At 37.7% G+C, this 24,382-nt stretch overlaps 1 protein-coding gene across 1 annotated transcript in view; it reads right to left on the bottom strand.

Moving 5' to 3' along the window:
• Positions 1–24,382, bottom strand: part of LOC127635092 (histone-lysine N-methyltransferase 2C-like) — a 226,414-nt gene that overhangs the window by 87,321 nt on the left and 114,711 nt on the right. The window contains exons 10-14 of the mRNA XM_052114873.1: positions 21,158–21,272; positions 17,425–17,615; positions 14,905–15,068; positions 1,610–1,714; positions 670–1,496 (exon numbers count right to left, since the gene is read on the bottom strand). Of these exons, the coding sequence (XP_051970833.1) occupies positions 670–1,496; positions 1,610–1,714; positions 14,905–15,068; positions 17,425–17,615; positions 21,158–21,272 (1,402 nt within the window). The remainder of the gene's footprint in view (positions 1–669; positions 1,497–1,609; positions 1,715–14,904; positions 15,069–17,424; positions 17,616–21,157; positions 21,273–24,382) is intronic.

Genomic DNA, 24,382 nt, shown 5'->3' with positions numbered 1-24,382 from the left:
GCCGAGCATGTTAGTTGAATTGTTGACATTTATAGTTAGCAATCATGTAACAGTATGCCACAGATATTTTAAAGTAACTCCAACGGAATGGGAAAAAAACTCTTAATTTTTGTTTAGCAAAAATGCATGGATTAATTGTAGTCAGAAGTTCACTCCACTAGGCAGAAAGACACTGCAATGCTAGGTTTAATTTTGATTTCTGAGAGCTCAGAAAGCCCTAAATAGGCTGAGCTCAAAGGGGAAATGGGTTTGTCCTGTGCTTTCCAGCTCAGTGAGCAGTTATCCGAATTACACACCTCCAAAAAGACTCCTTTATGTTACACTAGCATAAACCCCTGGCTCTAGGGACAACTCCCAGCCCCCTCTCTCCCGGGACACTGTGGGTGATGTATTTGAAGGGGTGCATAGAGGGCCATGAGAGAAAGAGAGAGAACAAGAGTGAGACTGCACCAGAGAGAGAGCACAGTAAGTGCCTTTCCATGTTAATTAATACACGCTCTGCACTGGCACTAATCAATTTGACTGAAAAACACAGAAAGGGTAGTAATTACTGTGTGGATGAAAATGGAGTATCACAGATAGGATCAGTGTCCTAAAGAGACCACAGCAAAATCGGGAGCCTTCAACAAGCAAAAAAACAAAAGAAGGGTCAAAAACTAGGAGATTTACCTGCTTTATCCTTGGCCTGCCTGGAGAGAACTTCCTCTTCGAGATGGCTGGTTTCCCCATACCTATTTTGGGTGTAAGTGGGATGAAGGTAGTGTTGGACACACTCAGGCTATATCCGGCAGGGTTCAGGCCATAGGTTGGTGTCCGACTTTGAGACGCCTCCCTGGGTGAGGCCTCTGTAGAGAACGGGGACTGGGTCAACTTGGTTGAAGCCTCAGAGGACAATCCCAGGGAATGCTTTAAGAACATGCTCTCATCCTCAATCGGAGAGCTGAAGCTGGAGAGGCTGTGGTCACTGGTAGGTGTAGTATCCATTTTCACTGTAGGACTGCACTCTGTAACCAGTGGGACACTCCCAGACTCAGGTAACACACAAGTAAACTCTGGTTCTTCCACCTTCTCCTCTTTGTCTTCTTGCTGGTCATGCTTCCGTCCCTGCTCGATATCCTCAACTACACTTGGAGCTTTTGGGACATTCGCCAGTCCTTTATCCTTTATCCTGGAGGGGTCTGATGTACAGATGTCCATTGGTTCCTCCTCTTGGGCTGGAGAAAGCTTGGGGGATGTTTCTTTGGTTGGCAAATCAGGAAGAGTTTTTGAAATGTCCGCTCCAGGTTTATCTTCTGTAGGTTCAGGCAGTGTGTCCACTATTTCCTTCCCCATTTCCAAACCATCAATGAGATTGTGTTCCTCGTCGTGGCCTTCAGTAGTGGTAGAGGCCTGAAACGAAAGGGAGGGTACACCAACTAGAGTGGAGGAGCAAGGAGGAGACTCTGGAGCCTCTGTCAGTGTGACCGTAACCTGGATTTCCTGTGAAGGCTCAGCAGCTGCAAGAGACAAATGGCTATAAGGACCTTGTGGCTGAAGAACCATATGAATCCAAACAGGATGGAGAAGCCATGTAGTTTCTGTACAAGAGCAAGTTTTAGGAAAGACTTACATGACAGAAACTCTTCTGGAACTGAAGGAAGTGGACTAACAGTGGGCTCTGACTCCAATGTCACTTCTTCTTCACCCTCATTAACTTCCTCAACAGCCAAGACATCTAAAGAGGAAATATCAAATTTTCAGTTGCACATGGATCTACTGTGGGATAAATAATTTTCTTAAGAGTTCCGATAAAGCACAACTGTTTTCCAGAATTAAATATGTATCTGGTCTCCAGCCATACTATTTCACTTCAAACTGATTTAAATAATGAAACGGAAAGTAATTCAGAATCTTTATTTCCACACATCCAAGGCTAGTGAATTCTCTTCTGAGAATTTCATGTCATGTCTGCTAAGATGACAGCCATGAACTTAAGGCAGGGAAAATTGAGTGCAATGGTGCCCAGCCACTTTTCAGACTCTCTTGTGTCTAGAAGTATTTTTACAGTAAATGTTTTCCTTTGGGAGTTTTGAAAATCCTTCATAAAAGAGTTCTAATGAACCAAAAACAAAACCAACCAGCTCCGAGATAAATCACAACATAATACACTTTGATTTGAAGCAAAATATGTTTTAGAAAATCAAACAAAAACACAAAGGTAAAAAACAGTGTACTCAAAGGGATGGTTAGCTCAATAATGAAAATTCTCTCATCATTTACTCACCCTCATGACATCACAATAATGTATAACTTTCTTTCTTCTGTAGAACACAAATGGAAATTTTTAGAAGAATATCTCAGCTCTGTAGTTCCATACAATGCTAGTGGATGGTGAGCAGCACTTTAAAGTTCCAAAAAGCACAGACAATCCTAGTAAAATTAATCCAAACCAGAGTCCTGCACGGGTTCGGGTACCCGCGGGTACCCAACGGGTGACCCGCAAATTTTGGTCAAACGGGTGAAAAATATCCAACTGTGTCGGATACGGATGCGGGTCGGGTCGGACACGCGGGTCTAAACACGGGTTCAAAACAGTCACGTGCAAATGTAAAAATAAATGCATATTTTTAGGAACACATCTACAAAACTATGCCTGCCCTGTATTTCAAGTTGATAAAATATTTGTTTTTAGTTTATTTGAGCCCGTGCCCTCCCATGAGTCTCTAGGCCTAACGTTACATTCACTTTTAAAAAAATCACACAACCACTCGAACTGCTGCATGAGTCGTCTAGATGGATAGTGAGGAGTTGAAAAAAAAAAATAGCTAGAGGAGATTATAAAGTTGTCGAAAATACTTCATCGAAACGCAAGTCAAGTGTGTGGGAGAAATTTGGAGTCATCTCTGATGAAGAAAGCAACATTGTGAAAGGCTTTGCTGCATGCAAAACCTGCCTTAAAGTTTTCGTGTTCGATAGCCGAAAATATGGAACTTCGTCGCTGAGGAAGCACGCAGATACATGCAGTAACAAACCGAACACCAGTTCTATCGAACAGTATCTTTCAAAGGGGACAGAACTGAAGGTGCCTCGTAGAGATGATAAGGACACCATAACCAGGCTGTCTGTGAACTTTTCTTTCATTTAAAATTATCACATAGCCTACACTGTTTGTTATTGTATAAAAGTAAGTAGGCCTATGTGTGGTGTGAAATTGTCTGATGTGCTAGACGAAATTGCATTGTTTTGTGGTAACGTTAGCCATGTTCTGTATAGGCTATCGGCTTTTTGACAGCTTCGGCTGTTGTCCTTGTCTTAAGGCAATCCGCCAAAGGCAATAAAAATTTGAAAAAAGTGTGTCTATAATGTGATTGGCTAAACTGATTTTATTTCGGGTGCGGGTCGGGTCTCGGTTAAATTTTAAGCGGATCGTGTCGGGTTGCGGATTTTAATTAGTGCTGCTGTTGGAAAACGGGTCGGATGCGGTTTTAAGCACTGTGGGTACGGGCGGGTGCGGATTTACAAAATCGGACCTGTGCAGCTCTCTGATCCAAACGACTTCAGTGGTTATATGAATGTCTTCTAAAGTGATACAATTGCTTTGGTTGAGAAACCCAAAGCGATTGTATCAATATTATCAAAATATTAAATATCAATATTTAAGTCTGTTTCACTATAATTGTTTTCAACCGGTCGCCCTCCAATGCCCGTCCGTGATGGGAATCAATTCATGCTGCCTCTTGCATGACATTAGTGCGCTGGCATGTTCAAGCGAGAACTGACGTGATACAACCGGATGTGCAGCTCAATTTGTTTACAAGAGAATGCTTTTCACAAGCTTCATTGGTTTTGCTTTTATTTGAACATGCCAGTGTGCTTACGTAAGAGGCAGCATGAACTGATTCCCCTCATGCGTGGCGGGCATTGGAGAGCGGCCGGTAGTAAACAATTAGTGAAAAGGACTTAAATACTGATATGTTTCTCACCTGAAGGGACGGTATCACCTTAGAAGACATTAATTTCACCACTGGAGTCATTTGGATTCATTTTACTAGGACTGTCTGTGCTTTTTGGAGCTTTAAAGTGCTGATCACCATCCAATGGCATTGTATGGATCTACAGAGCTGAGATATTCTTCTAAAATTCTCCATTTGTGTACTGTTGAAGAAGAAAGTCATACACATCTGGGATGGCATGAGTTTGCGTAAAATGAAGAGACAATTAACATTTTTGGCTAAACTATCCCTTTAAATTTCATTTTATCATTCTTTATCATTATCTGTTTTACACGTTCAATAAGACGTCTTCGCCCCCTCCTCCACCATCCATTCACTATGAACAGCAAATAGGAATACTATTGTGCCAGCCATTACCATGACAACATATTTACAAGCCTTGCTCTCGTTAGATACTGCTGAGATGGTCTCATGCAGGGCACACAGAAATAAACAAATACGGGCCATGGTCTCAGCTCCTAAATCATCGCTCACATACAAGACTTATACCAGAATAACTGCTTGTACAAAACAAAGGAGAAAGTGTTTAAAAGGTCCACCTTACATTTGCAGGATTTCATTTTGATTAAAGTTCAAATAAATCTAAAACAACAAACTAAATCCATAACCTTTATAGGTTCTGTTAATGTAAACCCACTAAAAACCAAAATGACGTTTTCAAGACATAGGTGGAGCATGTCATTTTTTCAGTTGTATATCTAACATTTGCTGTAAAAGTGGTGCGAGTGACTTTTTACGGAATTGCATGCAGAAAAAAATCCCTTCTAGCTGACACCTGTTTATGTGACAGCCCAAGGCTGTGTAAACAGCAAAACTAATATGACTGTGGGATGCTATTGTTAAGCAAATTGCTTACTGTCCTTTTAAGTATGTATAACAGTAAAAATCAGACCAAAAGATTTCAAGGCACTCTTTGCATTTCTGGAATTTTGACCATTCAGGGTTGGTGACATGTCTTCCCAGGGTAGGATTTTGGAGAATAGGTTCTAATTTAGGCTAAAGTAAGCTAATTTTATGCACATTTACAAATGAATTGCTACAGTACCTCAATATGTAAATAATGCAAATGACCGTTATGACTGGCTTATCACATAGATTTACATTTATGCGTTTGGCAGACGTTTTATCCAAAGTGACTTACAGTGCACTTATTACAGGGACAATCCCCCTGGAGCACCTGCAGTTAAGTGCCTTGCTTAAGGACACAATGATGGTGGCTGTGGGAGTTGAACCGACAACCTTCTGACAACCAGTTTATTGCTTTAGCCTACTACACCATCACCACTCCATAGCTCACTCCTTTGTTCATCAGGCCCAAAGTTACTGGATACTAAATAAGCTTTGAAATGTGCATGTAGGCGGTCATGTGACACTGAGTTCATGGCTTTGGCATCACATGACGATTTCTGAATGAGCTGTTTTTGCAGCTTAGTTCCAAATCATGTGGGTGAACTAGGGAATTCTTTGAGAGTATGTTTACCAAGTGTATTTTAAAAGAGCTAGAAAAATGACATTTTCCGTGACCCATTTAATACGTTAGCAATGTAAACCCTACACATCATGCCAGTGATGAAAATGTGAATGTGAATCTAACCTGGGGCGGAAGATCTGTAAGCTTGTTTACATGGACACCAAAAGGCTGTTTATGGTAAGAAAGCTGTTAAAGACTCAAAATCGGCATATGCCTTTACATCACTATCGGCTTTCTCTTTACTCCAGTAAACATGCGGCTTGGCCAATAAGCTTTTTCCACAGCAACGTAATTTCCCCACAACGTTTGTGTAAATAACAAACTTGGCTTACGTTAATTTCATTCTCTGTCACTTTGCTTCATTCCCAGATATTCCACATTATTTGCTGTGTTTGTATCTTTTACTTTCAATAGTAACCTTCAGCAGAAAGGAACTTAAATAGTGGGCATTCCCTCTTACACAAAACTCTGGGATTCCAGAATACACTTGAGCCCATTTACAGTAAATGGACGTTATGGACAGTTGTCGATATTTTTAAATTGTTGTGTATAAACAGATACAGTTTATAGTGTATGTGCTTTTCCATTTTCACACTTTACTCCCAGAAATGTTAAATTCCTTCTGCTGTTATCACTTGTTGTTGGGCTCCATTCTATGACCTTAGTTATCCTGTCTGTTCCACCCACATGCACACTATTCAGAAACCTGTAAGAATATCACTAATGCATAAACATGGCCACATAAGCCACGTTCTCCGGGAAAAACTTTAATCCATTAAATAGTGTACGGAAAATGGTACTCTCATTTAAATGATGTTTCAGATTGCCCCTTTCTCCAACCCCCCCCCCCCGGAATAAACAGTTTTCTTAAGTGCATGTAAATGTGGTCAGTGTAGAGCCATCAAGCACCCATCATTCAGAGAGCTAAAGAGAAGAGACGTTGGTTGTGTCCTGATAAATTCTCCACAATTATACACCGCTCACGTTGCACAGAAGATGAAAGCCTCACTGGTTGAGAGCTGCTAGCTATTTTTAACCCAGGCGGACAAATGACGGTCTGGAAAATATCGTACCCTCCCCCAGACTGGCACACTACACAGAACAGCTCAACAGACTGCCGAAAAAATGGTTATCAACACATATACCAACATACATTTATCACATAGATCTCAATGAAGTATAAAAACACACTAAACAATACAGCTTGTAGGCGATGTGTCTGAATAGTCAAGCTTTAAAATAATACATTTCCACCTTTCAAATATTTTTACTTTAGTAAGTCTGGATATCTGGACTTGTGCATATCTTTGTTGTTAAGAAATAGATCAGAGCACAATGTAATAGGCCTAACTTGTTCCGCCTCTGAAACAACTTTCTTTTCTATTTTTTGACACCTCCCCTCAAACTACCATCATACAGTGTTCACTTTTCACCATGAAATCAATTCTTGATGGATAAATTCCCTCCATATATTTTTTCTTCGTTGAATATACTGTTGCACTCTGAAATACATCACATCACAGAATAAAATTGGTTGTGAATGCCAATTTAAACAAATCATATGGTATCTGCACCACCAGTGAAAATAATGCCTGTTTTCAAAACAAATAGCCCATCTAGTCTAGCCCCAAACTAATGCTATTGGTTGAGCCAAAGTTGCTGTGTCTGGCTGCTGCTAAAACAAACAGAGGAATGCTTTGAAAGAGCCACAGTATTTACACTTTTCGGGGATTTGATCCTACTCTGCAAGCTGGGATAGGACAAATACATAATACATCATCTTTAATATAACTCACACATAACTTTACTTCATCTCTGCAGTTATTCAGTGATGGGTGAGAGAGGGTAAAGACTCTGCGCTATGCTGTCCCATAGAGGCGTAATGTGAACACAGGCCTCTCAGTGGACATGCTGAGTTCTAACAAGAAGGCAGGCCACTAAGGTCATAAAGCACTGATGCACAATAACTGCAGTCTGATTAGACAGACAAGAGAGATTACAACAGGATAATGACACAATCCCACTGCAGAGAGCAGAGCAGGCCTTCTGGATGATCATAGCAAACAAAAAAACATTAGCATTTTACAAAGGGATTTAATACGTAATTTAACGATAAATAAGAAAAGGATTAGATTCTACTTGCGGTTCCATAATGACTCCATTTAAGATTCTTGTAGTAATTTTGAAGAAATATATACTCATTCAATCCTCATCAAATACATTTACATACTAAGTTATAATGGAGCTAAGCTGGGTTTTGTCATATTCGAGATATAGTCTCCAACTCTCTTTCAGAGTATACATGAAAATGTGTAATTTAATTTTTAAGGTAGTACGTCACCTATGAGCAATTTGTTGTCTAAACATGAAATTTAAAATTTCATAAAAACTAGCCTAATTATGACCAGTATATTAAACCATTTGTAATACAAATTAAGATCTACGTATAAATGTAAACATAAATATAATGATGTATAAATCATGGTTTGAGGTGAATGTGCTTTTGTATTATTTTATGATTTAATCACAGATGTATAGGATATATATATAAAGTGACCCTGCAGATTTGTGCTGAAACTGAACTGCTCAATGGAAATAAAGCAAATTAAACTCGGAGCAACTCCTGAGCTGAGATGGTCTGAGGTCATTTACAGCATTCTCATAGATGTTACTATTCTTGTAAACAAATTTCAGAAGACTGAAACAAAGAAAGAGTGAGAACCCTTTACATACGTGTGTTCCCCGAGACGGAACATCTCCGAACAAACAGCATGTCAGATATGCACATAGATGGCTTTTCTGTCATTTGTTCTAAAAATATATTTATTAAAGTGTGTTTCTGTGTGTCTAACAGCATTTCTTGTGTCATTCTAAATCCGAGACGTCTTACAGTTACCCACCAAGCACATTATATTCGTTACAAGCAATTAAATGTCTTCTGACAGTGCGTGTACTTTGCTGCATGAGTAATTTGTTATGTTGGTAAAGAACATCTGTTTTTCAATGTGTTATTATGTTAATTTATCATGGGTCACAAACTCTTTATTAGGCCACTATTCTTTATTTAAGGTAACTTTATTCGTTAGGATATTGTATCGGTATCGGAAATTCCATTCATAATGTTTCCCCCTTTTACCCGGTATAAAATTTCACACCGGTGTTGTCCCTGGAACAGAGTAAAACTGGTAACACCTTGGCAACCCTACTGCAGACTTAAACCTCCGAGACATTGGTATGATATCTAATAAGGCTGCATGGTTGATTGAATTAAGATTGAAATCCCAATATGTCCTTGCATGATTTAAAATAATGTTGCTTCAATCAGAGTGGCACACTGTAATGGGTGTGTGCGGGACACGATCAGCAGCGGCAATAGTATATGATAAATGTTTATGACATTAGCAAAAACTTTTTTTCAAAATGATCCCTTTCCAAACGTCTATAAATGCAGTAAGTTGAAATACATTACATATCAAAGCAAAAGTATCTAAATCATCATGATAAAAGAAAGAGTGGTGGATGTATGATCTCCATGTGATTTGATGCAGCGTCCATAACTGCCTTATTCGTGACACATTATTATGCACATTTAACCAAAGAAGACCATTTGTTCAACATAACATGTACACAATGTTTAAGGCCAGTTACATATGTTCCAATTAAGATGTATGCATGCTGGACGAATCTAAGCTACTATCACATTATCTAGGTCTGTTAGCCGGTTCTCACAGGGTGTCGGAGGCTATGTTTGAGGCTCAATTAAGTTAAAGTATGTTTTTGTATGTGTTTGACACTGAATTGGAAGTCATCAAAAAGAACTGGCTGACAGGAGTTATTCATTTGTTACTTGGACTACACTTGTTGTACTGTATGTTTGTGTTTTTCATGCAACCAATAAGGGTAACGCAATAGAACAATGTCTTGCCTATTTACTGTTTTGTTATTATTTTGCAGTTATTTGCCTTTAGTCTCATCATATTCTGACCACAAGCTTAACTCAATAAACAGCTTTTTTTATTTTGCTGTGGTGATTTCAATTCAGTAGTGACACAGCAAACACTGTGACAGTGATTTAGTAGGGTGTTCCATCCACATCATCAGAAGAATGTGGACATTCAAGATTCCTTAACAGAACCAATCATCAAGAAAATTAATAGCTAGTAATTCTAAATACTTTCAAATGCCAATTATTGGTTATTGTGTGAACCTCTGAACCATGAGCCCACACTGTCAATACTAATCTGCCTCTGTCATCTGGTGGCCCTGAGCACTACCTCAGAGCAAAGCAAATAAATGTAAAGCCCATTGTGCTTTTGACATCAGGCGGGCTCTAGCCAGCAGTCTAATACATTAACACTTCCATATATCTTAAAGAAACTGACATGTAATCAGTCATGCAGTCGGCACCATCAGCCATCTGTGCAAGAGTGCAGGGGATTGTGTTGTTTGTGCTCTGCCTCATGTGAGTAAGCATGACTGTGTTTCTTTTAAGCTGTGTCAGAATGAGTAACAGAGAGATACACCTTGACAACAGAAACCCTCTGATGTATGATGGGTCTTTTTACCGCACCCTTGGGAAAATACCCCATCTAACATGTGACCGTATGATAAGACGGAGAGTATCTGCAATTACCTGCCTATTTTACGAGTGAATGTCACGGTTATATCTCACCTGCAAAATCGAAGTAAAAAAAAAAAAAAAGATTATATTTTGCAAAAGATTACATTACCAATGCACTGACAATGTTTTAGAAGACAAATCTTGTTGAATAAATCCTTGTTTATTCAAATGTCTTTAGTGTGAGGATTGTTTCTTTCACCTAAACTGCGTATCGAGAGATGAAAATGCCGATCCCTGCTGAAGTGCTTTTCTAATCACCATTTTTCAAACACATCATAGTATGTGCACTATAGATGTGAGCCATCAACAGCAAAAATATATTTTTACAAATTACATGTTCAATGAAGCGAATGCATAACGGAGCTTGAACAGCTGAACTTGAGAGAATATTGTGAGGATTGCCCTGTGCATGAGCCCCGGTAAACGCAAGAGCATGCTTTAAATGTTTCAAGAATAACAACAAAGACATTTATAATGTAAAAATAATTCAATTTCTATTTAAATACATTATACATTCATCAAACACTGTATTACAATGTTCATACTACATACAAGTAGCACAACCATTTTCAACAAGTTTGTTAAATACCAAATTAGCACAGTATAATTTCCTAAGGATTGCATACACATTATTTTTTAGTAGAGTAGAATAATGAAATGATTGCTTAAAATAAGGCCATAAATGGTAAAATGAGATTTGAAATTAAATAAAATGTTAAACCTTTATATCAAACAGTAATAATCATTTGCAGCATTAATCATTTTTAAGGTAGTGAATTTGATCAATTTCATCAATAAGTGTCAAATAATGTTTTTTTTTTTTTAATTAAAGTTTTTAAAACAATAATTTAATTATTTTATTATTATTCATTTAATTTTGGGTGAAAATATGTCAAAGACACAGTTTGTGTGTGTGTGTGTTTATCAGGAAGAGGGGGTGTGGTAGGGTTGACTACAGGTGGGCATCTCTGTCATGATCAGAGTGGTCTCTCTCTTGGGGGCTCACAATAACATGATTGCTTCCTTTAGCTAATGGTAGTGGCCCATTGTAATGCTGCTGGCATGATTGGCTTTACAGCCCAGTCTCATCGTATCCTTTACTGCCTACCACATGCCAACATACATGACCTGCCCACCATTTACCCACAGGAAAAAAGAAACATCAGTAATAATGTGCAGTTGGGGGATGGAATCTCTGTAAACGCACACAGAAAATTCTTCTCTTTGCCACTGGGTAGTGGAAGGGTCCTTTGTCATTCCGCCAGGTAATAATGGACCCAAAGAAAATACAATACACCATGCCTGCCAAAATATGAAAACATTAAAGAACCAATTAAATGGTTGGGGGTATACTTTGGTCAGATGTGAACGCTAAGCATCTGTATACAGGAAGTGTGAAATAAATTTCTCAATCAAGCCCAATTTTTCTAAATGCACATCTCTGAACACGCAGAAATTGTTGCACTAATTAGTGGGTCCACAAGGTGGCAACACTCACATTTGAGCCATTGCTGTTATGAAGAAGTGCTACAAGAATATAAAAAACAGGAGACGAATGTGGAACCAGCAACAGTGGATGTGCATGTCAGGAGCGCATGTGTGAGTAGGTCAAGAGATACCTGCATTTGTAAAACTCGAGTCTGAAGAAATATAAAGGGGTCTAAACACCTGAAGAGAAATAGTCTGTTGTCTAATAGCAATGGTAGCAGGCATGCACCTGTGGCTGTGTGTACGCTATACAGTGAAATGAATTATACACTTTGAAATGGTTGCTTTGGACTTACGCAGACAGTGTACTCGTCAAAACCGAAGTATAGAGACCATTTGACTCGACAAACAACTGTATAACATTTGTATATGCCCCAGCAAACCATCATGACTATCTTTGGTGCATTTTCCTAGAAGAGAAAGTCTGTAAATGTATTAATTTAAATAAGAAAATTAATTCTTAATTTGGAACCGTTTTTGTTATCTGAGCAAAAACAGACAAAAAGACTATTAGAAAAGACATATTGTGTCTATCATACCATTTACAAAATACGACTTTCTTGTTTACTGAACTGCTGACAAAAATAATATCAAACTCACAAACATGAAGAATATCAACACAGCCGTGTCATATTGATTTTTATTCGCAACTGTTTCTTAAACATACAGTGAATATCTGCAATATATTATTAGTTTACCTTTTGGAGTACACTAACTTATAGATGGCCTCAAAACATGTAAAAATTCACATTATTAGAAATTTTCACATTAGCAATTTTCCAAACAATAGAGCAATTCCAGCTTGAGGAACCACCTTTATGATTTGGTGAGTTCCAGTGAGCAGGGGGCAGTAAGGGCAGCTCCAGCCATACAGGAAACATGCAGCAGTATCGGCGAACAAATTATTATTATTTTCTTTACACGTTTTTAAGGTACTGGAAGATTATTATTAATATATATTTGTTTATTTATTGCCTGACAAACACCTAATGGTCTAAACGTTGTAAGCAAATGTAAGCCAATAATAAATCATTTTTGGAGCAATAATTAAGTGTACAGACACTTGTCATTTTTTCCTTTAAGCAAATTTAAGCCTCTTTAAACAGATCTAAAAGCCACTATAGGTAGAGATCCCCATGAATGTCTGCTCACCTCAAATATAATCTTATAATGTACCGATTTCATAGCACAGTAATGTACTGTATATTAATTTGTTTAGCCTGTAACCATCTCTCTGTTTTAACATTACTTCCAAATAAAGGAAAAGAGGGGCAGGGGATGTACGTCATGCCGGGGGATCCCAGGCCTGAGAGAACGAGGGAGGAATGTGGCAGGGCGGAGGGCTGGCCCGGGTCGTGATGGTGCACACCCGGCCCCTAATCATGCCTCTGAGAGGGATAAAGGCCAACCGGAGATGGCAGTGCGAGAGAGAGAGAGAGAGAGAGAGAGAGAGAGAGTTACGTGCAGCTGCCCGACACTGTGTGTTTGTCTTTTGTTTCAGTTTTATATTAAACTATTATTTATATTGTCAAGCCGGTTCTCGCCTCCTCCTTCCTTTAACCCAGTAACATGCATTGTTCTATGAATTATCTGAATGTCCAATAAAGTATTTCATCATTATTAAATTCTCGTTTTGCTTTTTATATTAGAGTTATTGTAGACCTACCATTGTAGTATTACGGTTCACTCTCATTCTCCACTGAGGCTGTGGACTGTAATATAGCAATTTAGTGTCTTCAATTGAACTCATATCAGCCATTGCTCAAGTTTCAACTCTTGAAATTAGTACAATACAATCTATAAAGTGTATTGTGTCATGGATATAACACTTTAATAATCATATTAAAATACAATTAAGATTGTTGTTTATCTTCCTTAAAGGAAGTCATATATTGGTTCTAAATGTTTAATTGAATAACATATCAACATGAAAATAGCTTGTCATGATTCCAGCCGCAGGCAATCTCTCAGTCCTTGCTCAAACCATGCGATTCATCCGTGCAGAAGTACTGACATAAAGTGTATGCCTCTTTTCTATGAAAATGTGCTTTATTTTAGATTGCGCTTCATTAAAAAAAAATTGCTGCTAGATGAAAGCAAGCAGTAAAATGTATACAATTCATGGCATTATTTTTAAACATCCTTACTTTACAAAATGTTTCACAACTCCTAAAACCTTCGCACAGTACTGTTTATTAATTATAATTGTAATAATTATATATGGACATGGGCATTAGCAAATACTGATATGTGTGATTAATTGCAATTAATTTGTTAATCAGCATATCATGTAATAAGTTCAATAAAAATGAAAAATCGATTGACAGCCCTAATCTTAAAGCTGAAGTATGCAATTTCTGTGACACTAACACCACCAAACAGAATTGCAAAAAGAAACTGTTTTCCAAAGAGATAGTCCCACTCCAAACTCACGGCATTAGTAGAGTAACGTTGTTGGGGCAGGTCTAAATGGGTCGCTCAAAACAAAGATAGCAATTTTCATAGCACACAGAAAGACAGAACTTAGCCATTCATAGGTTAATTTTCTCGAATAATCTAACTATTTATTGTCTGCATATTATGCTGGGACAGGAGAAAGTATTTTAACACCGAAAAAGTTACATACACCAGCTTTAACATTTAATAAGGGAAGGAGTGTGCATTTCCCATCTTGACACTGAAAAAATGCAAAGACTCATTTAAGGCAGATTATGTATGATGCATTAAGATGTGGCAGCAGTGTTTCTATTGCTGCTCGCACGCTCAGATCTCCTGTTGAACTGACAAACACTCTGTCATTAAAGTCAGTGACAGCATAGAGCCCCTTGCTTTCCATCTGTCACACTCAATGCCACCGCCTCAACAGAGCTGCTGTGACCAACATGCAGGATGTTTAACTGGCAAGACACACCAAACATTACTAACACAAACAACTCCAAAGCAAACCTACCAGCTCACCAACAACAGGTAACGGCCCTAAATAAAAAGTTCTTCCTCACCTTGGCATGTTTGGGACACATCCAGCTCTGTATCCTTAAATGACTCCATCCATCGTTCTTACGGGTGAATAATGTAAACCATTGATAGCCGCACAATTATTTCAAAATATATACATATAGCTAAATCTTTCCTGGTTCTGCCATTGCACGGTCAATATCGTCATCCCACCCAAATCTACGTTACATAGTTGGTTGTTTTAGTGTTATATTTAAGTGATTTTCCAGCAAGGCCATCCATGCAAGTGCACTGACTGGAGGAACTCTGTAATGATGCCAACCGCAGGGCAAACACAATCATCAGCTTTGTGTCAGTGTTGAGAGACATGTACTCACCCTCAACTGGCTCTGGGTCAGCAATCAGCGCCTCCAGCCTGCTGATGGGCTGACAGTGCTGCGTCTCCTCCTCCTCCTGCTTACACAAACTGCAGGTGTAAACGTTCTGCGCCTGGGCATCAGGTTCATCACCCTCCTGCCTCTCACAGTTCACATGAACCCATCTGAGACAAAGAGAATTACACAATCAACTCACCCCTCAAATGACTTCTTTCTTCTGTAGAACACAACAGAACATGTTAGGCAGAATGGCAGCCTCAGTCACCAGTGTATGGAAAAACGGTGCAATGAATGTGAATGGATACTGATAATAAAATACTGTCAAACATCTCCATTTGTGTTCCACGTAAGAAAGTCGGATTGGTATGATACGACATGCGGAAGAACAATTTTATTTTATGGGTGAACTATTAATTAAAGCTGTATAAATCTTCAAGCATTCACTGCATAAAGCTTAAATAACTTTGGAAAATAACATGTTTTTGTAAGCCTTTTTAAACTTCCATTCAAGGCTTTGTCTAGCCAACATCACAGTGTGTGCCAAACTTGGCTATTAATTAAGCTATTAGCTGTACAGCTACATTTTAACACTATGTGTTCATGTAGGGCTTATTAAAACTACTAAAGTTATCCAGCCAATACCAGCAAGTGCTTTACTCTTGTTATTGCCGATATTGTTGTTTCATTAATATTGACAGCGTAACAGACAGTGGCAGGTCTATTAGGATGCATTTACACTACAAGGCTAAATAGACAGATCTGAAATTTTGACACAAATCTCAGCTGTTTACATTCACTTAAAGGATTATTCCAGGTTTTTTTTTTAATATATTGGATAATATTGATTACCACAAAAATTCTTTTTGACTTGCCCCTCTTTTTCTTTAGAAAAAGCAAAAATCTGGGTTCCAGTGAGGCTCAGACAATGGAAGCTAATTTTGAGCATTACAATACTGACTGTTTCAATACTATAGCCACAAGACAAACAATATTTGTGTTAACATGATTTTAGTATATACTATATACACATACTAACCTTTTCTGTGTAACGTTATATAAAAATGTACAACTTTGTTACCATGACGATGTAATGTCAGCAAACCCTAAAACGACTGTAAAAATGACTATTTAAACCACTTCACAGCTGAAATAATACATGAGTTTTACTAGAGGAATTAATATGTGCTTTATAAAATTATAATCTTCACATTTGTGATTTAAACCATCCAAAATTGGCACCATTCGGGTACTGAATTGAGTCAGTACTCTCTACAATATTTATTTATATTTATTTAAGTAATAACTTGGTACTGAAGTACCGGTACTTTTGGCAACTAAAACACTTTGAGCAAACGAAATACAAATGCTCTTTGAACTACTTGTGTCAGTCATGATGAGTAACACTTGAGACAGATAATTTGGCAGTCATATGAGGACTCATCCTCTCCTGTTACTGCTGAACTAGTGTCTGATTACATCTGACCTTTTATCAATTCTTCAAGCAACATAAAAAAATAAATTTGCCACACAAATCACTTGGACATATTTTCAAATACAAAGACATCATTGTGCCAGTCACATACGCCTGGCGGTTCAAATAAAGTGCTCTATAGACAGCCTGATCGCACAGTTGTGGAGGTCCATAAGCTCGGAGCATTTGCCAGATAATGCTTGTATTGGATAATCTTAGTCTTTTAAGCCCGTAGATTTCAATCAACCATTATTTATCAGTGACGACTGAGCCTTAATGCTAACATTGGATTTGGCAATAGCTGAGACTCTATGGCCCCATTTACACCTGGTTACACGTGTTGGGTGACTCAATTAGAAATGGGCAGTGCAAAACACAGGCGTAAACAAGTGTAAACACTAATGTGACCTGTTCAGCAAGGCAGGACCGTCAAATCAAAACCAAGCAAATGCACATACATGTATATGATTTCTTGAATCAGAGATAAATAATAGACCAGCTTTAAATTGGAGTCCATTGATTTTCAGTATGGAACTGAAGTTGTCAGAAATTTGGCCTTCAAATAAATTACCAATATTAAACCATCATCACAGCACAGTTGAGACAAAATTATCACAATAAACACACTTCTTCATTTCTATGTTTTTAGTTATAGCATATAAAATGAAACACTAAAGAGACGATGAATAGCCTACTAACCAATTCAACTGTTCTGCATTAGATGATTTTAAATTTGTATATTTTCTTTGTAAAGAACAGCAAAGCGAACACCGCATGCATCTATGTGTCTGGAGGTACATGGGGTGTTTCTGCTCAAAAGGCTGTAAGTCGACATGCAGCAGCAAAAATCATGTGAGCTCGCACATCTGTCTCAAATGACGACTTGTGTTTGGTTCACAGACAGATGTTAATATTAGATGTAAACAGGGCCTATGGTCAGTATTTAGGTTTGTACAAATAATGTTAAATCATTACGTCTCACACATACTTGGCCATGCATCTCATGAATAAGATATAATTGTGAAGGCACAGTATGTATCAGTTCTTACCTCTTGCATGTGCTGCAGCAGTGAGTGTCTGATGGGCCGTCTGTATCTTGATACTGTCCACAGATGAGGCAGAGCTGAGCTGGATTCTGCTGCTGCTGCTGCTGCTGCTGCTGGCATCCGTCACACAGCAGACCATTAGAAGACCATTGACCACTGGATCTCAGCCCACATTGAGTACATGACCGACAGTTCTGTAAAACACAGGCCTCAATTCACTACATCATCATCAAATGCATGTTTATGGGTCACTGACAAATAAGGTTGAAATCTTTTAAAAATCAAGTTTAAAATATGTATCATGTTCAAAGAAATATAATAATTAAAAAAAAGCAAATGACCTGTGTCCTGTGGTGTAAATATGACATCAAAGGTATTCAAATACTTTCCTTGTACACTGAATATACGAGAGTGAGCAAAACATAATCATTACTTACAAAAAATAATAAAAATCACTCGCTTGTACAAATCCCCTAATTTTTTTAAGTAAAAATACAAATTTATCAGGGTTACTTCATTTGACCTGAAGAAATTATAGACTTATTTATCATTACTGTCACTCAAAACTTCAACTTTGTAGAAATAGAAAATACATATTTATTATTTAGATAGATGGTAGAAAGCAGCTTATTCTGATTTGTTTATTCTTCTAAGGTTGGGATATATTGTGGCAAAATTATATCTCTACTGTATATGTTTTAGCCAGCTAATTATATTCTATATGATTAATGCACGAGGTAATACTCTAGATAAAATTTTATTTTATTTATATTATTTACCCACTTTTATTTCTGAGTGCAAAAATTACATATTTCACTCACTTTTTGGCAGACAGATGAATATTGTAATAATACTGAATTATTCATGCTGGACCCAGTCAAGTTTATTATGATAATATAATGCTGAATTATTACTATTATTTAGAGGATTAGATCTGTTTTATGCCATATATTTATGCTGTATTTACTTGACCTTCACCTAGAGTTTTTATTTTGACAGAAAAATAAAAGTGTATTGTGAATTTGACAGTTTACAGTTGTCCTGTACGATGTATTTGCGAGAGAATATTCAGAAACACTTAATCTTTCATCAAAGCATAAGTTTTTATGTCTCTAAAACAACTTTTCTGCTGGGATGATTGTGACTAAACCTGCAAATATAAAGTAAGGTAATGCAGGAAAATAGAATAAAGACTATTCAATAATATCATCGCCAGATAAATCGTTAACATGTTTCAACCTCACCATGAATCAATGAAGTCATAAGATAAAATTCCTAAAAATAAACCTATTTAATAAAATCAAGCCCGTTATTCTAGTTTGAGTATTTTATTTCATTTGGAATATTTTATATTTCATTCAGTCATTTCTGTATTACAAAAAACTATTTGAATGTTTGAATAAAGAAAAAACAATTTTGGAATAAAACAATAAAATTTCCTTTCCATGTGTAACGCTATATGTGATATGCAATGATATTAGTCACTGATTAGTCCAGTTATGAGTGAATTAATCAGTAACATGACTTGTTGACACAAACACACTTTTCTGATGTGCATCTAGGAATATTTTCGTTACATGTGCTTCTATCGTAGTTTATGCGCTTGCGTTCTTATCAGATCAAATAAACTGTATACCTCAAGCGAACGTTTACATTGTGTGTCTGTGTGTGTGTGTGTGTGTGTGTGTGTGTGTGTGTGTGTGTGTGTGTGTGTGTGTGTGTGTGTGTGTGTGTGGAATGCTTTCCTTGCATCTTGGGGTTTTCATACAGTATTCTTATGCGATATCCACTATTGAAGTGGATGGAAACCCAGCTTGTGACACTTGAACAACAATTAAAGTGTGCGGTCCATCTCAAATGTTTAAATCAATTTGAATCAAGCTTGGCTGTAATTACAGCTGCATAAATGTGTCATTCAATGGTACTCAAAAGAAGCAAAGCGATGGGAAATTTAATCAAAATTAAAAATACAATAAAACAAAAGGCACTTGATGCTCATCAGGAGCAGCATTTGAGGCCGGTGAAGAGTGATGAGTATCTGCATCTGATATCCACCCACAGACTCAAAAGCCCCATTCAAAGTCTCCTGTACTAAATCCTGGATGACCAGTCGGGCTTCTTCACCACCTCCACAAAGAGACAGCAGCAGTCTGAGGATTCTGTGTGGGATTTGGTTCAGTTCTTCAATTATTTTAGATATGCGAGATCCAGTATGTGGGGGTTAAATAACAACTTGTTTAACTCAATTTAGCATTCTCAGCAGTGTATTCTCTAATGTCTAACACAGAGAGCACAACTGTGGACCATTCATGGATATTTGATGCATATTACACACTAAAATGAGCTCTTAAAATGGCAAGCTCAAATCTGATTGGCTCTCTGTACTCAACTTCCAGGAGTCAGGATACACAGGTTTTTATCTGTATGCTCATAAATTGTGTTTACCTTAGGCTGATCTTCATCAATTCTAAGATAGAACTAGTTGTTGGACTTGCCAAAGTTTGTACGGCTCATTGCATCTTTGAAAGATACTCCGTTTTTTTAGATACTTAGTTGCACGTAAATGAGATATCTTTGGGCAGACCTTTACATGTCAGTCAGACAGGTCCTTCCTGTCCAAGCGAACATTTCTTGGTCAGAATAAGCTACGATGGCCCAAACTTCATCAAAAGTTTTGCTATGTGAGAATATGTGATTATATTAACGTTTTAGCTTCACTCCAGAAGGAATATACAGTATACAGAGACCAAAATCCCATCTAGTTCATACATACGTATGTGTGAGTGTGTTGTGTTACAGATGCTTTAAGTTGAATTGAAAGCACTGTAAGCGCATCTCTTCCCTACATAAGGCCAGCATCCTTGCCACAAAAACACAGGCCTCTGTCCTTACTACCCATTCAAAGGACACGGTCCCATTGTGTATGGATGGAATCATGAGGAGTTTAACAATTTTGGCCACAACAACAAAAACTCCAAACTGGTCTTGTGTTTCACAACACCTTGTCATATGAACAACTAGTTAGAAATCACACTGACAGAGTAACAGTTCTCTGTTCATTTTGTGTCAGACATAACAAAAGTAATGGCTAAATCAAGAATCACTCCGATCACTGCAGTTAGTGAGTTGTTCAACTGATCTTATGAGTTCAAGAGACATTTGACAGTCTTTTTGAAACAAATGTCCCTTTCAATCCAAGTCAGTCCACTCGGAGGCCATTTTTGGACAACAGCTATTTTCAATATAAACAAGCGGCATAAAAGTGCAGCTACAATCTGCAGTACTTGAATGGGACAAGACTGAATTCTTCAAACCGGTTGGTCAAGATTAATATCAAATAAATAATTTCAACATATTATTATCAACGGTATCATAAATTGTGCTTTACCTCAAATCACACTGAAAAAAGCTATTTGTCAAGCTGGTTCAACTAATGCCTTCTCGAGTTCTCAGACAGGTGATATCTGTATCAAAAAGGTGACTGGCTCTTTTAGCTGTAAGCTGGGATTTCTGTTTCTACAACCGCAATATTGGGCGTTTCAATTTCTCCCATTAATTTGAACACAAGTGCTCTGTCTCAGGCTAAACAGTCTCTGAACGTCACGAAAAACATTTGAATTCAGTATTCTTATTCAAACTGGTTTTCGATTCCCAACTCTATTTACTAAGTAATTCCCATTCCACACAACACAAAAGGTTCTCTGTGTTTTTGGTCGATACACAAACACAAGCTCACCTTGCACCTCCAGCCGTTGGTGGGTATCGAGTCCATGACAGGTTGCAGACAGAAGGTATGATAGCCTTTATCACACATGTCACACACCAACATCTGGCTGTCATCTCCTGGGTTCCTGAAGAAGAACAAGACAGATAGATTAAGGATTGCACATAGAAAGCAGGGTTTCTGCACATTACCACTATTTGATGCTATTCACTATTTCTGTCCCAACACCCACCCACCTGCCAAATGCAGATTCAAATCGGGTAACTCTTACAAGCTACTTTGGCAGGTAACAGTTCAGGGGTTTTCATGCATTGATAATTCTATGAATGTCAGGCCACCGAAGTAAATTTAATTATTTAAATCTTGCATTCAGTGCTTTATAAGCACTCAAATTTCTTCATGTCTAAATATATCGGGCACATCTTTTGTTTGGCATGGTTCAAGCCTTGTGGCAGAGATAGGCTAGATTCAGCCAGGCTTCCCTCAATACTGCGCCGCGGATCACAAAACGTATGCAACCCATAAGAACTTTAACACAGATTGTTCAACATTTCAGCACTTTGAAGGAAGTCTCAAAATCTCCTCCACATTATAAACTGTACTGTTGAGGAAAAGGGAAGGCTACACATCTTCACCCTCACTAAAATGTATCAAGTTTTACTGTTGTGACACTAACTGCTTTTTTGACAGAAATGTTAGAGATTTACATTAAACCTATTAGGGCAAAAGTTGTAATTTAAGTTTCTAAATGGATTTATGCTATTTGTTTTTTCATAAATACTTAAGTTTATTTTCTAGAATGACTATCTACACTGACTATCTAATCACTGTAATTAAGAAGCCACCAATAGTTTTACATGTGGTTATGGCCTTATTTTTTATTATTTAAAAAATAATTTATTGCAGTTTATGTACAAATGCAACTGTTAAACACTGTTAAAGGTAGAACAATGGTAAACTTCTATAAAAGCAAGTACAATTTAGAATGAAGGGGTTTAAAGTGGTCTGGACCGCCATTAATTAATTATAGTGTTTATAGTGACAATGTTTTCCTCCTGCTCATCCTACTCCTGTTCTGACTGGCCATGTTTGCCTTCAGATATTCCAAGAGATGACGTCAATCATCAGGCCTGTGTCCTGCTAAACTCAAATCATTATCATTCAAATAAAATGTCCAAACAAATGCATGCAGTTACAGTTCTCCATTCAATTTTTGTTGGGCAAGGGATGTTGGCTAGTGAACATGATGAGTGGCTAATGACTTTGGAACACCACTAGCCACAGTGGCCAGTGAGCAAACAAAGTTAAACAATTAACTATTAAATGTTAATGACTGTACACCATTATTCAATCCTTTGGGCCTGTGTCGGCTAGTCATAGATCATGGACTTCAATAATATTTGGCTCTAACAAGCTGCCTTCTGAGCTGCCTTGCTGGTTACTGCCTACATGGGCAACTATCTTCTAGAGACCGATTTATACTTTTGCCTATTTTGTCTACTATCAGACCTATGAAGTAGTCCACAGCTTAGCCTGAAGTGCATCTCTCCAAAAATGGAACAACGTGTCACGTTAATGCAGACCAAAACAACTGTGATTGGTCCGCTTTGAGGCCATCCCCCAGAATGCGAAGCGTTTTCTTTAAGATTATTTTAAGATCAATATATTATATCACATTGTATTTGGACTTGTTTTAGCATCTGCTTTTTTTAATATTCTGTTTATGTTTCATGAAGATTGAATGACAAAAATACAAAATGTTATAACTTATAATGTTTTACTTTCATTGCTTTTACTTGATTTATTTATGGAATGCAAGTAAAACACTACATGTTGAATTTTACTCAAAATCATTCCGATCTGTACAATGTTTTATCTGGATGTTTGGCAGAAAATTGTTAAGAAAACTGAACACTTCTAGTTTGTCAGAATATTTTTTTTTTTTTAAAGATTTGTTTATATTGCCTATATGCATTATAAAGTCCAATTTCTAAGCATTAAAACATCACCCAATTTGTGTTAGTCAAGTCAGAATTTATTATTTATATTTAATTTTTTTTGCCAGCACGTCAAAGTATGCCAAAATATTTAGCTGTTTTACACTACTCAAGAACAAGCCTACAGTAAATCCATGAATTATTTTCCTACAGAATGGCAAGACAACATGTATAAATACTTTTATGAACTCATTTTAAAGCTACAACACATTTTAATTCTTAATAAATACTTCTAAATCTATGAATTACTTTGGTCTCTTTGTTTTTTGGATTTTCTCCCTTTTTCTCCCCAATTTGGAATGCCCAATTCCCAATGTGCTCTAAGTCCTCGTGGGGGCAGAGGAAGAATCTCAGTTGCCTCCGCGTCTGAGACCGTCAATCCTCAAATCTTATCACGTGGCTTGTTGAGCACGTTACCACGGAGACCTAGCGCGTGTGGAGGCTCACAATATTCTCTGTGGCATCCACGCACAACTCACCATGTGCCCCACTGAGAGCGAGAACCACATTATGGTGACCACGAGAAGGTTAACCCAACGTGACTCTATCCTCCCTAGAAACAGGGCCAATTTGTTTGCTTAGTAAGCCTGACTTGAGTCACTCAGCATGCCCTGGATTTAAACTCGCGACTCCAGGTTTGGTAGTCAGCGTCTTTACTTGCTGAGATATCCAGGCCCCCACACTGCTGTCACTGTTTAATTATTAAATGTATAATTATTTAAAAAATTAAGGCATTTTCTCTCAATACACTAGCATTTTGGCTGTGTACTCGCAGAACAACAGAAACACCCACAACCCCAGAACTACAAATGCAGAGGGTCAACACAAAAGTATAAACTGACCCTAAGACTAAATGGAACCTCTGGAACAGTCTACATAGGGAGTAACACTGTGCCCTCGCAAGAATAGTGCCCCTAAATAATGAATAGTGCATGCTGCTAATGCAATACTCTAAACAGGCACAAAGATACACAGCACACAGAAATGTTCCCTTGTCTCATAACTTGCAAATATGAGAGCATTTAAACAGATCATTACAGAGTGTCTCAGATTTACAGTAAGAAAAAATGGTGCTAGAGTTGAAGTCAAAGTATACTACGGTTGTCCATTTGCTGCTACGTCTCGCACACAGTGAAAGTGATGTAAATGTCATCATGCACGTAGTCCACGCGTACTGTCGTGTACAGCCCGATATTACACGCACATTCTACATCTGATAATGCACACATTCAATATGCCC

The sequence above is a fragment of the Xyrauchen texanus genome, chromosome 42 (assembly GCF_025860055.1).
Source record: "Xyrauchen texanus isolate HMW12.3.18 chromosome 42, RBS_HiC_50CHRs, whole genome shotgun sequence".
NCBI lineage: Eukaryota > Metazoa > Chordata > Actinopteri > Cypriniformes > Catostomidae > Xyrauchen > Xyrauchen texanus.
Note: the sequence above shows the minus strand (reverse complement) of the source record. Positions and strands in the feature narration are given on the sequence as shown.